The sequence below is a fragment of the Ciconia boyciana genome, chromosome 2 (genome assembly GCF_034638445.1).
Source record: "Ciconia boyciana chromosome 2, ASM3463844v1, whole genome shotgun sequence".
NCBI classification, from domain to species: Eukaryota; Metazoa; Chordata; class Aves; order Ciconiiformes; family Ciconiidae; genus Ciconia; species Ciconia boyciana.
Window position 1 is genome coordinate 129,863,096 of NC_132935.1, and position 13,970 is coordinate 129,877,065.

General features: G+C 41.0%; 1 protein-coding gene across 4 annotated transcripts in view; it reads right to left on the bottom strand.

Moving 5' to 3' along the window:
* PLEKHA8 (pleckstrin homology domain containing A8) overlaps nucleotides 1–13,970 on the bottom strand; it is a 32,398-nt gene that overhangs the window by 7,836 nt on the left and 10,592 nt on the right. For 3 of the 4 annotated variants that reach the window (XM_072854047.1, XM_072854048.1, XM_072854050.1), the window contains exons 2-12: nucleotides 13,685–13,801; nucleotides 12,850–13,005; nucleotides 10,765–10,889; nucleotides 9,180–9,338; nucleotides 8,209–8,249; nucleotides 7,343–7,500; nucleotides 4,597–4,756; nucleotides 4,127–4,212; nucleotides 3,390–3,448; nucleotides 1,919–2,049; nucleotides 1,357–1,427 (exon numbers count right to left, since the gene is read on the bottom strand). In XM_072854047.1, the coding sequence (XP_072710148.1) occupies nucleotides 1,357–1,427; nucleotides 1,919–2,049; nucleotides 3,390–3,448; nucleotides 4,127–4,212; nucleotides 4,597–4,756; nucleotides 7,343–7,500; nucleotides 8,209–8,249; nucleotides 9,180–9,338; nucleotides 10,765–10,889; nucleotides 12,850–13,005; nucleotides 13,685–13,801 (1,263 nt within the window). Of the gene's footprint in view, nucleotides 1–1,356; nucleotides 1,428–1,918; nucleotides 2,050–3,389; nucleotides 3,449–4,126; nucleotides 4,213–4,596; nucleotides 4,757–7,342; nucleotides 7,501–8,208; nucleotides 8,250–9,179; nucleotides 9,339–10,764; nucleotides 10,890–12,849; nucleotides 13,006–13,684; nucleotides 13,815–13,970 lie in introns of all 4 variants that reach the window. The other variant, XM_072854049.1, reaches the window with a different exon arrangement.

The following is a 13,970-nucleotide window of genomic DNA, read 5'->3' on the forward strand; positions in this document are numbered from 1 at the left end:
TATCAGTCTAATGACTGGGGAATGCGGCTTTTCTATCTTTATAGTAGGAGTGAGAATCTATGAGAAAAGCATACAGTAGTAAGAGCAATGAAATAAGGAGAAAAAGAGTATTGTGTAGCAAACAGGACTGACAAGTCTATTCTCTGCCTTATGAGCAAATATAGGGGACATTAAAAACACCAGAAGTTGAAAAGTTTGCTTAGATTTAAAGACAAATCCCTTTAGAAAGCTGTTTGTTCCTCAAAAGATCATAAGAACTGGTGAATATTCCATTTTTTATTTTCATTTAATTAGCTTGATATTTGAAGTTGTAGAAAGAGAACATATACCCTATCTTTACTTGAGATTCAAATAGCACAGTAACTCCTAAATAAGAAACTGTAACAGTAAACCAAAGCTGCACTGGTGATAACAGATATAGAAGAGATTTTCAGGGGGAGAAGGGAAGGAAGAAGTGAGAAAAAAAAAAAGCAGCATGGCTCTGCTGTGGACACAGAACAATTCAAGAAGTAATTCAGTGGTGAAGCCTTCAGACTCAGAAGGTCAAATAAGTGCCTTGACTTTCTGTGCTGTTTAACATCCACATCTGGTAGCAGTGTATTTACAGTTCCACTTCCAAGAGCTGCTTACATACTTCAGTGTAGTAGGGTTTTTTTATTAATCCTAAAGGACTACTGCTTAGCTGTTTAAAAGAAGCTAAAAAAAAAAAAAGCTTTAAAAAAAGCTGTTTTAAAGCTGCTTTAAAGGATTATCATAACATTAGATTGCATGCATATATGTGTGTCTTACTCAGGAATAACCAAGTCAAGTCTAAGAGGGGTTTGTATTTTGTTTTATACTTGCTGTGGGCACTAGCCTCACCTGGTAAGTGTCAGAAATTGTGTACCTGGGAAAAATTCCTTCTTGTCTGTTACAAACTCCCTTCTAACTGATACAGGCAATTCACAGCCATACTGGCAAAGAGGTGATTTCAAAGAGTGATGGCCAATCTCACAAGGAACTAAAAAAATAACACAACAGCAGCTATAAATTTGGGAGTGCTCTCACTGCAAACCAGTAGAGAAAATGGAATGAGACAAAGCACTTTTTTCCCGTAAGAGATGACTGTTTCCCCTGCCAAAAGTATGCCAATTAAAGGAATATTTGTCTGCTATTAAATCAACATTGACCAGTTATCTACTAATCTGCCTAAAGACAGCCATTTCCAAAACCTGCAATTTTCACAAAAGTTATGTCCTGGAGATTACTTGCATCATTAGTCACTGAAGAAAAGAAAACACAGGTTCTAAACAGGGAGGAAAATAGCCAAGTATGTAAATTCAGAAGCACACGAAGAATAAAGCAACTGGCACTTACTCAGAGCTGTTTGGATATTCTTTTCCCCATTCTTCACTTCTGTCAAAAACCCTTTCAAGAACTTTAAGCCTCTGTCAGGATGAACCCATGAAATAAAAAGAAACCATGTTTATAACAAAGTAACCCAAAGCACAACAAAGCCCCCAGAATTGCAATACTACTCAGAAGTGCAATAAAACTCAGAATTAAGGTGCCATTTTCAATCTGAATTTAAAAAAATGCGGCCACCTCCTCCAGCCTCTATCCTAGCCCAAGGAAAAACACTTTGCTAAAACATTGCTGTTGCAGCCTGAAATCACCTGGCTGATGTTCTGGCCCAGCAGGATCAGTTACTCACTTTTATGGGTAAAAAGGTAGCCTGCGATCGCTTTTTCAGGCCTTTTGGCAAAGTTGCAGTGATACAACAACCACAGACAACACATTAACCTTGAACCTAGCCAGTTTGGATTGATGGAGCCTGTGGAAAGTAACCAGCTTGCTCCATGTACATAAGCTTGCACTGGTACAAGGCTCCTCATTCCACCTTAGCGGTTCATAGCATAAGTAGATAGGAGGCCGTTACCTTTTCAGCCACAGGAGAGCCTCCGTAGCAGAGTTTCTAACTTGTGCTACGCCAGCATTCACTTCATGGAGCACTATCTTCTGAAGGGTATCAAACTCTTCTTTGTTGGTTATAAATTTCTGGTTTATTTTCTGGAGAAAAAACAAGAGGCAAAGCTTTAGGCTTTTAAGACCAAACAGTGGCCTGTCCTATAAATACCACCTATTTACCAGGACTCTTCCCTGCAAAGGGATACCACAGATCCCCAACCACATCACGCACTCCCCACGGCACAGCTGGCCTGCCACACCGGGCACACCTTCCCAGGGCACAACCCCAGTCACATCTGGCTAGCCATCTGGCTAACACAAACAAAAAAAAGCATCTCAGTCAAAGATTTACATGGAACCTAGCATTTCTGTCTGACAAAATGCTTTAGCTTCACATGGCGTCCTTCACACCGGTGGAAAGGAGTTAAATCAACCTGCTCTCTGAGCAAAGTCCCATTTGCCCCAAGCTTCAAGTACAAGCAAGATTACCTTCTGACAACTGCTAAGCTGCAAATTCTCAATTACACTTAGCAGTCATCAGCATGCTTAAGCTTTTTAATTTATTCCATGCTTAAGATTTTAATTTATTCTGAAGTTTGTTATACACGACTCCTCACAAAAATAAAAGGGAAAATATATGAGGCAGTTGAACAAAGTTGTCTTCTACATTAAAGGAGCAGCTGCCTAACACTTGACAATAAATATTCAATTTTTTTTTTTTTTTATGGCGTTCTTCCCTCTTGCTATTTTCAGTCTTTCTTCTGACTACCTGCAGCAAGGTAAGTGCATATCTGCCTTTCTTTGCACCAAACAAATCTGAATGTATGCAATGCTCCTTATCATACACTCAGGAGGTATGTTTTGCTTTTCTTTATTTCCCTTGAAAGAAAAGCTATGAAAAGTCTCACTACGAATACGTTTTGTTTCACAAGTAGCACTTCAAACCTTTTCAGACTTGGAGCTGGAAGGACTGTCAGAATGAGAACTGAAGCTGCAGGGTCTGCCCTGACCTGCTGTGACGCTCCTTCTTAACACACTGATTTGCTCCTTCTTGTTTGAGGAAAGGGTTTTTTTCCCCCTGGTTTGTTTTACAGTCTAAAATCAATATTGCTACCATTGCATCATGACTTAAAACCTATTCAGCTCAGAATCAGTCATATTCATTAGGTGTAACAGATGTTTTACTTGGCAGTCAATCAAGTAAAATTTTATAAGTTTGTGCACAACAGCTGGATTTATTAGACACAGCATGTACTGTAAGAACAGCATTAGGGGGCATTTCAGCATTCTGATCTGACAGATGGTAACATTATCAAATATTAAATAGCCTTCCAGTATTTACTCCTACAACAAAGATTCTTGAGCTTTAGTACCTAAAATAGATACTTTGTTAAAAAAAAAAAAAACACACCCAAAAATCAGTGTTAGAAATAAGCTGTTACCTTGATGTTACCTACAAAATCCATTTTAACAGGAGCAAAAACAGTTGGTCCCAGCTTGTCTAGAAAAAAAAAAAAAAAGGCAGCCATATTTTAAAATTGTGTCTTTTTCCAGTCCTCATGTCTTAGTAACAATTCATTTAATTTACTCTCTTAACAATCCTTCTAAATGGTAGGACACTACTAAATGAATGACATAAACCGAAGCCTTTCTTTGGTGTAAAACCAATCCATCCCAGGTGGTACAGGTGCTAAAGTACACCGACCTACAATTTCAAGTCTTCAATAGGGTGCATGCTTACAGGGTCCTCACATCTGCTGTTAGATTCAGGGGCCAAGCAGGTGGGGGGCTGCACTAGTTGGAGATAGAAGTCTTTGGAAAAATCAAATAGCAGCAATAGCTAAGTACAGCTGATGGTGTGCCTTCAGCAGTATTAGACATGCAAGGCATTCCACGCTGTTCTTTTGAGGGAAAGAAATTGCTGTTCCAGATATACCCATAGATTTCCAGACAGCTTATACATGGGTCCCATCTAAACGAGGGTGGATCCTCTACAAAGCAAAAGAGTAAGAAACATCTTCTGGTACCAGTCAAATTGATTCTGCTGATAGGAACTATTTCTATATCTCTTTAGCAAAGAAAGAAATTCTCCAGACCAACTGCTCCACCTTTTCTCACAGCTGGCAGCAGTCAAAAGGAGTTAGATGCACCCGCTGCATGGAAAGAAAGAGCTGCTTACCCAGAACGGGCACAATTGCATAACAAGACTCCAGAAACTCTTCTGTTGGTATGCCCTCCTCCTCCCGAAGTTCAATATCACTGAACCTGGTGTCCAGGACAAGCAGAAAAGATTGTTACCTTAACAACTCCTTTTGTGCAACTTCTGAAGACAAAATTACATTTCATGCCCACTTCACTTGCATAGAGGTAAAATTTATAGATGTGGAACCACCAACATGGCTTTTGTTTCACTAGGTTAAAGTAAACGACTGCAGAAAATACACATTTGGTGGCCTGCAAGCAAGGCCTGTAATTATAACCAATATTTTATTCTACAAAGGATATCTTCCTCAACTACTGTGCTGTATGCAGTCTTGTTAAATAATCTCAGCACATGCAGCTCTACAGACAGAACAGACTTAAAAATGAGTCAATTAAGGGCTTAAAGTTTCAATAATCCTTGTAATTTACATCTGCAACATGTACTACCTATTGCTCATGACACTGAAGAAAGTAGGAGAATCATTTTCATTTCTGTCTTCCTCACACAGAGTCAATCCACTTAAAGAATTCGTTTCCAACTGCAGCAACTTGTGGGCACCAGAGCTTTCTACAGCTTGCAGCTTGTTCTCTCCATCTTCTTTAATGCCTTACATTTATAGGAAAAAGAAGAAAAACAAAAATAGAAAAAGAAAACAGCCACACACCCATACTGTTATTCCTGTTCCTTAAGACACGTCCTATTTGAAGGAACGCACTTGGATATCTGGATCATACAAGCTTAAAAGCTTTCCCTGCCAACACCGTGACTCTCACCACAGTTCCCCTGCTGTTGGGTGCTCAGACCACTTTTCAAGCAGTCCCCTCCCCATTTCTTTTAATCAGACAGCACCAGGCTCCAATGCAGGTGAGCCCACACATCCTCAGCAAGGACAGCAATAGGAGAGAAGAGCGCTCAAGAAGTGATTGGGTGCAGCAGGGAGCAGACTCATCTCCTTGAAAGAAAGATTACTTCTCACATGCTGTAACTTCCCCAGTGCTGATAAAGTGGCACAGTGCATTTTCAAAAGCAAAAGAATAATAGTGACTTGTTTGCTCCTCCTGATAAGTAAACTGGCTGCTTAGCTGGGTACTGCTATGATATCAAAGGCTGCTTGTTCTCCCCAGCTTGTATGAGTGTCTTTAAAGTTTCCCAGAAAAAGAGCCAGTTGCCCCTTCCTCCCTGTGGTCTGTTTTATTTCCTCTTTGGGGTCAACTGCATTTGTTTCAAATAAACAGAGCACTACACGAGCACCTCCAAAGGAAGACAAAGTCTTAGACACCCAAAGAACAGTCACATCCCATGCATGGTAAGACCTTCTGACCTCATGGAGAAGCGCAGAGAACAAGTCAAGAAGCTAAAGTGATATATTCACAGCATCTGCAATGCACAGGCCATGGCCACAGCACGTCTTGCTGCCACACTAACATCCAAAATTTCTCAAGGAATATGTCTCTCCAGGAAAGAAATACTTTCAAAGGCCATTGAGGATTTATAGACTTGAAGTGGTACTGAGCTTCTGACTGAAGGGATCCAATTGCAAGGAACTATCATCCTTTCAGCAAAGCCTGAAAACAAACTTGCAGCTTTCCCTATTACTTGCTGAACCACTAAATAAGCCTGGTGCTGGGTGAAAAAAGAATCACTCACACCTGGTAACAGCAATGAGACTTTAACCGTGCTCCTCAGGGCAGAAAAAAAAATGGCCTCAGCCATCACTGACCATGCCTTACTCACAAGCAAAGTGACTGCTAAGGAGCTAGAGTTTGAGGGATGTCACTGATCTGTCCTTCACCAAGACACGTGGGATGGTGAGCCGGAGACCACAGTGACTCCACAGGAGCGCCATGCATAAAGCCTGGGGTCCTCTGAAACTTCAAACTCAAACACTGTAAGCATTAAATGACAAACAGAAATTTATTACGAGACTTAAATGCTTGAGCGTTTTTAAAGATTGACTGCTTTTACTAGAGGGGAGAGGGAGGGAAGAGTATCTGAGACAGGGCAGAGCTCCTGGGCTTACAGGGAGCACCCAGATACAGCCATCAGTGAGAGGGAGCCCCAGGCTGGCTGGGTCAGCCCATCCCAGGTGGATGGCACTGCACATCCCACTCCCCCCCATACCGCCAGCAAAACTCTGCAGCTCAGATGGGTGTACTCAAGAGGGGGTAGGCTTTTCTCTTTTTTGCACAGGAACAACCTCAGTAGCTAAACGATACCAACAACCTGACTTGAATTAGTTTCATCTCCTTGCTTTAGCACTGTATTCTTGAGGTATTACGCTAAATGGTGACACATGCATGTTATTCTGCAGGGACTTACCACACTACTCAACAGCAGTTACAGAAATGGGAAAAATCCAAAGAGAACCCATGTAAAAGCGAAATCGCCATGTTCATTAACTTGGGCTTAAAAACTTCAGCTGATTCACTGACTGCATATGTATGTTTTGGAATAATGGCCAGGCAGAGAAAGCTACTGTTCGAGAACGATACAGTCCATTCAACAGGACAAACAGAAATCATACAACACTTGTATAGACTTACCCAAATTAAGTTCAGCAGCCCTTAACAATATAGCTATGTCGGATGGAATTTTATACTGAATTAGTTCAACAGTGTTTTACTGAAGTCACACACAAATCTAAGTTTCATGCTGTTGCTAAGGTAATGGAAGAAATAAGGTGCCTTCTAGTATACTCTTAGTTGCAGAAAAAGTGTTAATTTTCCATAAAGATTTGTCAGAGCAATGAAGAGAGACTACAAGGTCAACTCCTCCAAGACAGGCACACAAAGCTTCAATGCCCCTCTTCTGACAGTGCAGCCCTACATACTAGCAGAAGTGCCAGCATTCCCAGCGGAGGACCTCTGGGAATAATGTGCCTGTCCACAGTGCAAGAAGAGCCCAAGCTTTGCCAGGCTGTATTGTTACGCATATCAATCAGCACCTAGAGGAGCCTCCACTTGTCAAAAAAAGAATTTTTAATTTCCTTCCCCATTCAGTCCCAAGTTAGCTATCAACAAGGGCAGGAGCTATGCTGGGAAGACTTGACAACAGGCAGATACCAGACTAAAATACACTGACATTCCCCCTCCTGGGAAGCAAGGTACCAGCACTCTCACAGGCAGCCTGCACCTCCCTCCATTTACACTTAAAGAGTAACGATTCTGGATAAAAGACGGTGCATATATTTACCTGCCAAATCCTCTGCTATGTGATCTTCAACAGAAACATCACTGCCCCCCTCATTTGTTTCCAGGTTTAAACATTCCAGACTTTTAATAAGGGTTTGCTCTTGATGGTTAATTTCTGCTTTTACAGAGCCGTTTTCACAGGGGTTCAATTCCATCTGCCTGAAGAAAGGGAAAGAATAATGGTTAGTGTATAAAACATTGCTTGGTAAGCTTCTTCCTGTGAAAACACACAAATAACAATAGGAGAAAAATAGTTGACAGAAATTATAGGCTGTCACAGGCTGCTCTGAGCAAAAGAACTTGTCTAAAATAACAAAAGGAACCAGGCGGCTCTTTGCAGCAAGTAGGATTAACGATTCAACCTCAGTTTGCACAGTTTGAATATATTTACAATGACCTTTATTAAAAAGAGATATAATAAAAAAAATACAATTGATTATAAAAAAAAAATCACAGGCAGGTATTGTAGCTAAAAGAATATTCCCTCATTAGTACTTTAAAATATATATGCTTGCCATCTACTCCACAAATCATAGCCTGCTCTCCATCAACAATTTTATGAGCTTATGGAGTGGAACCTAAAATGCAGGAAAGAGCACTGAAGTGGGAGAGAGCTGGCTGGTGACTGACCAGTAAGTCACCAAGTGGATGGCTGAGAAAAAATAAAAGGAAAAGGGCCGATAAAGAAGAGACATGAAGTGGGGTGAGCCAGCTCCCTTTGGTTGCATTTGCTTCCAAGTACGCAGCTCAGAGCAATAGAATTCTGCCTGCATCCAGTACTAGCAATATTAGAGTAAAAACATGGAAAGAACAGACACTACCAAAAACAGATTAGAAAGAGATTGACAGTAAAGACTTTTATTATACCTTTCTGTTGAGGTGTGACTGGACAAGACAGAGTGCTTTATCTGTAAGATAAGTGGGGAGGGGGAATATTCTTTAAAGCAAGAAGACTATCATGCTTCTCAAACTTCACATTTTATTAAATCCAAGCTGGAGTCAGCAAAAAAGCTCAAAAGCTAAGCATACGCTCACTAATTCTCTGACCTGGAGGCAGTATATAGACAAACATGAAAAAGGTGCTACATTATTACACCATTAAAATATTGAAAAGAAAAAAAAAAAAAACAAAAAAAAACAAACCAGGAGACTTCTTTTAGAAGCTAGCTAGCAAGTGTCAAGTTAGACGCCATACAGCATGTGGAAAAGAAACAAGGCAGTGAGTTTTCTTTGCAATGATGTTTCCTTCACTTAAGAAAAAAATTATGAAAAAACAGAAGAAACGTGAGGCCAGATACCAGGTATGGTGAAGTAATCTCACTTCCCAGATGGAGTGATGCATCTACCTTCCTACATACACCTTAGTCTGCTGTTTGCCAGAGATGCTCCAATTTTGCATATGTAGTTGTGGAACCAGAATTCAAGAAAGTGCTCGTCATTAAAAAGATAAGCTCATCAGCTCCTGTTGGCGTATTACCACAGATCCGATGCTGCAGTAGCTTAGAAGAGTAACAATTGCTGTGAGCTCCCACAATTAACCAACTTGTCATATAGCCAGGTGTTTTCTGAAAAACCACTGTCTGCAGATGGATCAGGCCCTGAAAGTTAATGTTTAATAACTTTCAGCTATCATTAAAAGTTAAGAGATTGGTCGCTGCTTATTAAAAAAATGGCCCTACCTCACTTGCAAACCACAAGAAATAGCAGAGTATGTCCAGTGGAGGACTACTAGCTATAATACAGGTAAAAATGCATTCCCTACTTTTACAAATGCTGCTTTACAAAAAGGTGCCTTACCATCCGTGCCAAGACTGAGAGAAAAGGATACTGGCCATTACCTTGTTTGTTCTGAGAACTGCTAAATGTGGGGATCCAGGCGGGGTTGGATGCAATAACTCTGAAGTGAAGGCAGTATTTGCAATCTGCATACATTCTTCAAGAGTCTTCAGGAAGGTATCACAGGTTGATTTTAAAAGAGCTCCCATATCAATCCCACTCTGGGGGAAGAAACCAATTGGAAGACATGGACTGACCACAGAATATCAACTTGGAGCAACTAATGTCCACAAAGCCCACAACTGCTACAGTCATGATTTCAGTTTAACATGAATTAAAATGCAATGTGTCAGCTGCTCAGAGAACTGGCATCACATATTACTGGGGCTATGCCTCCTCACAGCATTACCACTCTTGTCAGCCTCACTACAAGAAGCTCGGTATGCTTGCATTTTAAAAGCAATGCCTCTTAGTTACTTATCTCTGGTGTTAAAAGTGTATTAAATACTGAGCCTTGATGTATTCAACAATGGTATTCCAGAAGACACCACTGACAGGAGAAATGAAAAGTAAACAAATTAAATAGATACATAATGATCTGCAGATAATAATTTCAAAAATCCTATGAACGAAAAATTACTGCAATTGAAAAACAGGCAGAATGAAGTATCACCTTGCCACAATACTCTTCATCTCTGCAAAGTGCAGTTATTGATGTTGAAATGCTTTTAGCAATAAATCTTTCCAGTTAAATACCAGTAACATCAGGGAAAGCGAGTTTTCCCCCAGAAGCGTGAACTATGAGCTGGATAAACACCACATGACCTGTGAGCTGCAAGTTCTAACAGTGCCTTTTAGTCATTTATACACTACATCATGCTTCTGCACTGTTGTTAATTCACCATAAACAGTTTATCAGGTGTCTTTACAGAGATGGTTTGGACATAGAAATGATTAACCTTCAGGTGTTTTGCCTGCCTGTCCTGCACCCGAGGACCCACCTCTCCAGTGGGAGGCATCCTGGAACTCCACACCAGCTTCTCTAGCAAGTGATGTGCATCCCTCTTCACACGTTTCTCTCTCAAAGCAAGGGGCAGATCACTGTCGTTAGGAGACCCCTCTTAAATGAGGCTTCTTTGGTCAGGAAGATTTGCAAGGTTTGAAACTTTAACTTAAGTGAGGCTAATCAGGCAGTTCTTTCTAGCAATTTTGCTTTTTTGTGGTCTGCATTGTCTCTTGACCTTTTAAGGATTTTTGTTGAGAACAGAAACGTTTTGCTGAGCAGGATATTAATGAGTCAGGGGCAGACAAATGTGTGCTTCTTGCAAGTTATCTTTTTATAAAAAATATTTTGCTTTTTTGATCCACTATACACACATGACCACCTACAGAGATGTTATTATCTAGATCACAGATGTCATATCTCATCTCACTACTTGCTACCCCAACACAGGGAAAGTTATTTGCAACAATACAGTATTACTCCATTTAAACAAGAACTGTTGTGTACATTATTTCCCACAGGTTCTCTGCAGAAAGAGGGTACAATATTAAGTAACTGTGAGTGAATACTACATTGGCTAACCAGAAGAGTTCACAATGCTCAAGACTTTACAGACGTGGTCTACACCAAAAATAGAGCTGTACCTCTGGTTCTGATGCACCAGAAATGCTGGCTTCCTTCGTTTTATGCACTTGCTGAACGAGGAGGTTACAGTACAGTCTAAGTTCAGACATTTTAGTCTTCAAGGCTTCTGTGTTTTCAGTGAACTCTACAAGTGAAACAAAAGAAGAGTTAAATTTATTGTATCCATCTTGCAGTATATGATTTTGGAAAGTTGCTGAAATAGTATTATCCAATCTAATTCAACCAATACTTCCTTATTTCAAAACATTTTCTATCAACTCAAAAAGACGAGCTGGATTGGCCATAAATTATGCCCCTGACAGGTAAAATTATTTTCCATCATAGACAGGAACAGTATGTTCCTAGATTTAGGACACAGAGAAAAAGCAAGTACACAACACTTGACCTCAACGGGCATTTTAAATAGGAGGAAACGCCTACATACCGTATTTTTTGTTTTCACTAAGTAGTTTAAGGTGCAAACAGTTACGCTGTGAATTAAAAGATCAGGGTTCTAGGTAGAGAACACTGAAGGGAAAAGACGCATCCTGTCCAACACTAAGGGATTCATTTAATATATATCTTTGAATCATAAAATGGTTGAGGTTGGAAGGGACCTCTGGAGACCAGCTACTCCTGCTCCCCTGTTCAAAGCAGGGTCAGCCAGAGCACGTTGCTCAGGGCCATGTCTAGTCAGGTTTTGAACATTGCCAAGGATGCAGACTCCACAACCTCTCTGTGTAACGTGTTTCAGTGCTCCCTCGTCCTCACTATGTAAGTATTTCTGCTTATGTCTCAATGGAGTTGTTTGTATTTAAATTTATGCCCATTTCCCCTTGTCCATTCACTGAGAAGAGTCTGGCTCCATCTTTTTTATGCTCTCCCATCAGGTATTTCCATTAATCATCTTAGTGGCCCTTTCCTGGACTCACTCCAGTATGTCCATATGTTGCTCGTACTGGAGAGGGCAGAACTGAGCAGAGTAATCCAGATATGACTAACAGTCAATCTGAGATTTTTCAGAAGTCAATTTTTGACATTAGAGTCCCCGGATTACAAAATAAATTAATTTGCCTGGCAATAGTTTGTCTGTCTAATAATAACATGGTTTAGTTCTGCAAATACATCAGTAGCTTTTCACCCCGTGCTACTGTGTGTCAGTTTATAGATATAACTTTGTTCTGCTTCTAAGGCACTGTGCATCAGATCCCCACTTTGTGTAGGACCCTACAGTAGCATCTTCTGCTCAGTTCTGACTCAGTTTGAACTGGTAGATGCAAAGCCTGGTGAAGACGTACATAAGGCTAAGAGAAGTGATTGCTCATCTCGGGGAAAGGAAGCACCCGCCCCCCCTGCATTTGCTCAGGATCACTGACATATTAACAATAATTTGCTGTTTTCCCATCTTCTGCATAGTCATTATGCTGAGGTTACACAGGGTTAAGGCATGAGGTCTCACACTGACTCATGAATAACACCATGCCTGTAAGCAAGAGGGGTGAAAAAGCAAGATTGTTGGTGAAAGCAAAGAGGTAAGTGAATTAATTTTCATAGCCTGACCATGATGGGATTTCAGTTTCCGAATACTAGTATGCTCATTTAAAACCGATTGCAAACCTTTATTTTAATTGCCAAGGGATTCTTGAAGTGCACAAGACAGCCCAGTTAGAACATGGAAGAAAAGGGTCTGAGGAACTCCAAAGCTCAAGAGACAGTGGTATGAGAGGCTGGGTCATCATACTAAAACAGTTGCACAAGGTGGGGGTCTTACCTTCATGCATAGTCTGCACCCCAGTGACCCACAGCCAGGAGCTACTCACTCCCTGTACTTACAGAACCCATCAGCACATGGTTTTCACATGATTTATACGTAGTATATTTTAAGGAAAAGCCAAAGTTTTCAAATCCCTGCACTGAGAGTTAACACCTGAGATTTCTAGCTAGTGTTCCCACATGGCTTGGCTTTTAGCAGCACCAAAGACCTGAAGCACAGGTTGGACACAGGGTTCAGGTATGGATTTTGTCATCTTTTTGTGTACATCTACTAGGGCAAGGATGGGGAAATAAAAAGCAAACAGTATGTGCCAGCAAAAGGGTGTTCTTGCCTTTTTCCTTCTGTGTCCTGCTGTCGGTCAGACAGGCTTTGGCAGTTCCTAGCGCAACCAGCCACTTCTGCCTTTCAACTGCGTTTCTTGCCTTCAGATAGAAGTATTGTTCCCCTGGGATGATCAGGTCCATTCGTGTGTTATCTGCAGGATGAACTGGAAGCAACATAGATTTCAGACCAGTCCCTCAGCCCTTCCCAGGCCAACTGAATATCCCAACAGATATGTTAGGTGGCAGGTCAAACGGTAATGAAAGAGGAGGAATCTATAGCCACAAACTTCCCCTGTTGCCATTTTATGACTTCTCTTCTGAGTTAGGGAATAGACAGGACACACACATGTACAGCTGTGGGACAAAAGGGTATGAAAGGCAGTTTTGTGATCAGTACAGTATCATCTGGGATTCTTCATGGAAAGGGCGTCCTCTTCTGGCAAGTCTCTCTTTCAGGGTTCCAGCCCATAACAGAACTTCAAAGATGTGGCAAGTAATCCAATATGAGTGAGCAGCCCTAGTACTGAAGTTTATTATTCATATTTCTAGCTTCAGCTTCGTGCTTATAAAGAGTCATTTGAAGCTGTGCGATGTTCCACCACAGTTGGTGAAAAACAGTGACCCACCTGCATGTAGAATACCCACTATATTAGAGGCTTGCAGCTCTCTTAACGTTTTCAAAATACTATAGAATAAAAACTGGCATATAGATCAACTTACTGAGTTACTACGAATACATACCAAAGAAATCAAGCTGCCAAATAGCTCTTGTGACCTGAAATCTCATCCTGATTGCAACATTATTGGGCAAACTTCAAGCAGCTGTTACTGCATCTTAGTTACCTTGAATTTCGCACACGGCCATTTGGATGCTTCCCTTACAACCCTTCCAGGCATCTTCCTGAGAGTCATAATAGGACAGGATGCCACCACAGAGAAGAAACCATCGAGGCTGCCAGCCTGAAAAACAAAACTGCATTTCTCAGTTACTTCTCTTCCTGCAATTCCACCACCTCTCTCATTCGGGACTCGCTGCAAATAAGGCCCCAAAGATTCTCAGTTCCCCCCAGAAAATTAAACCCTTTGAAGTAGTAAGATTTGTGGACAGGCCTGGATGTTGCAGACCACA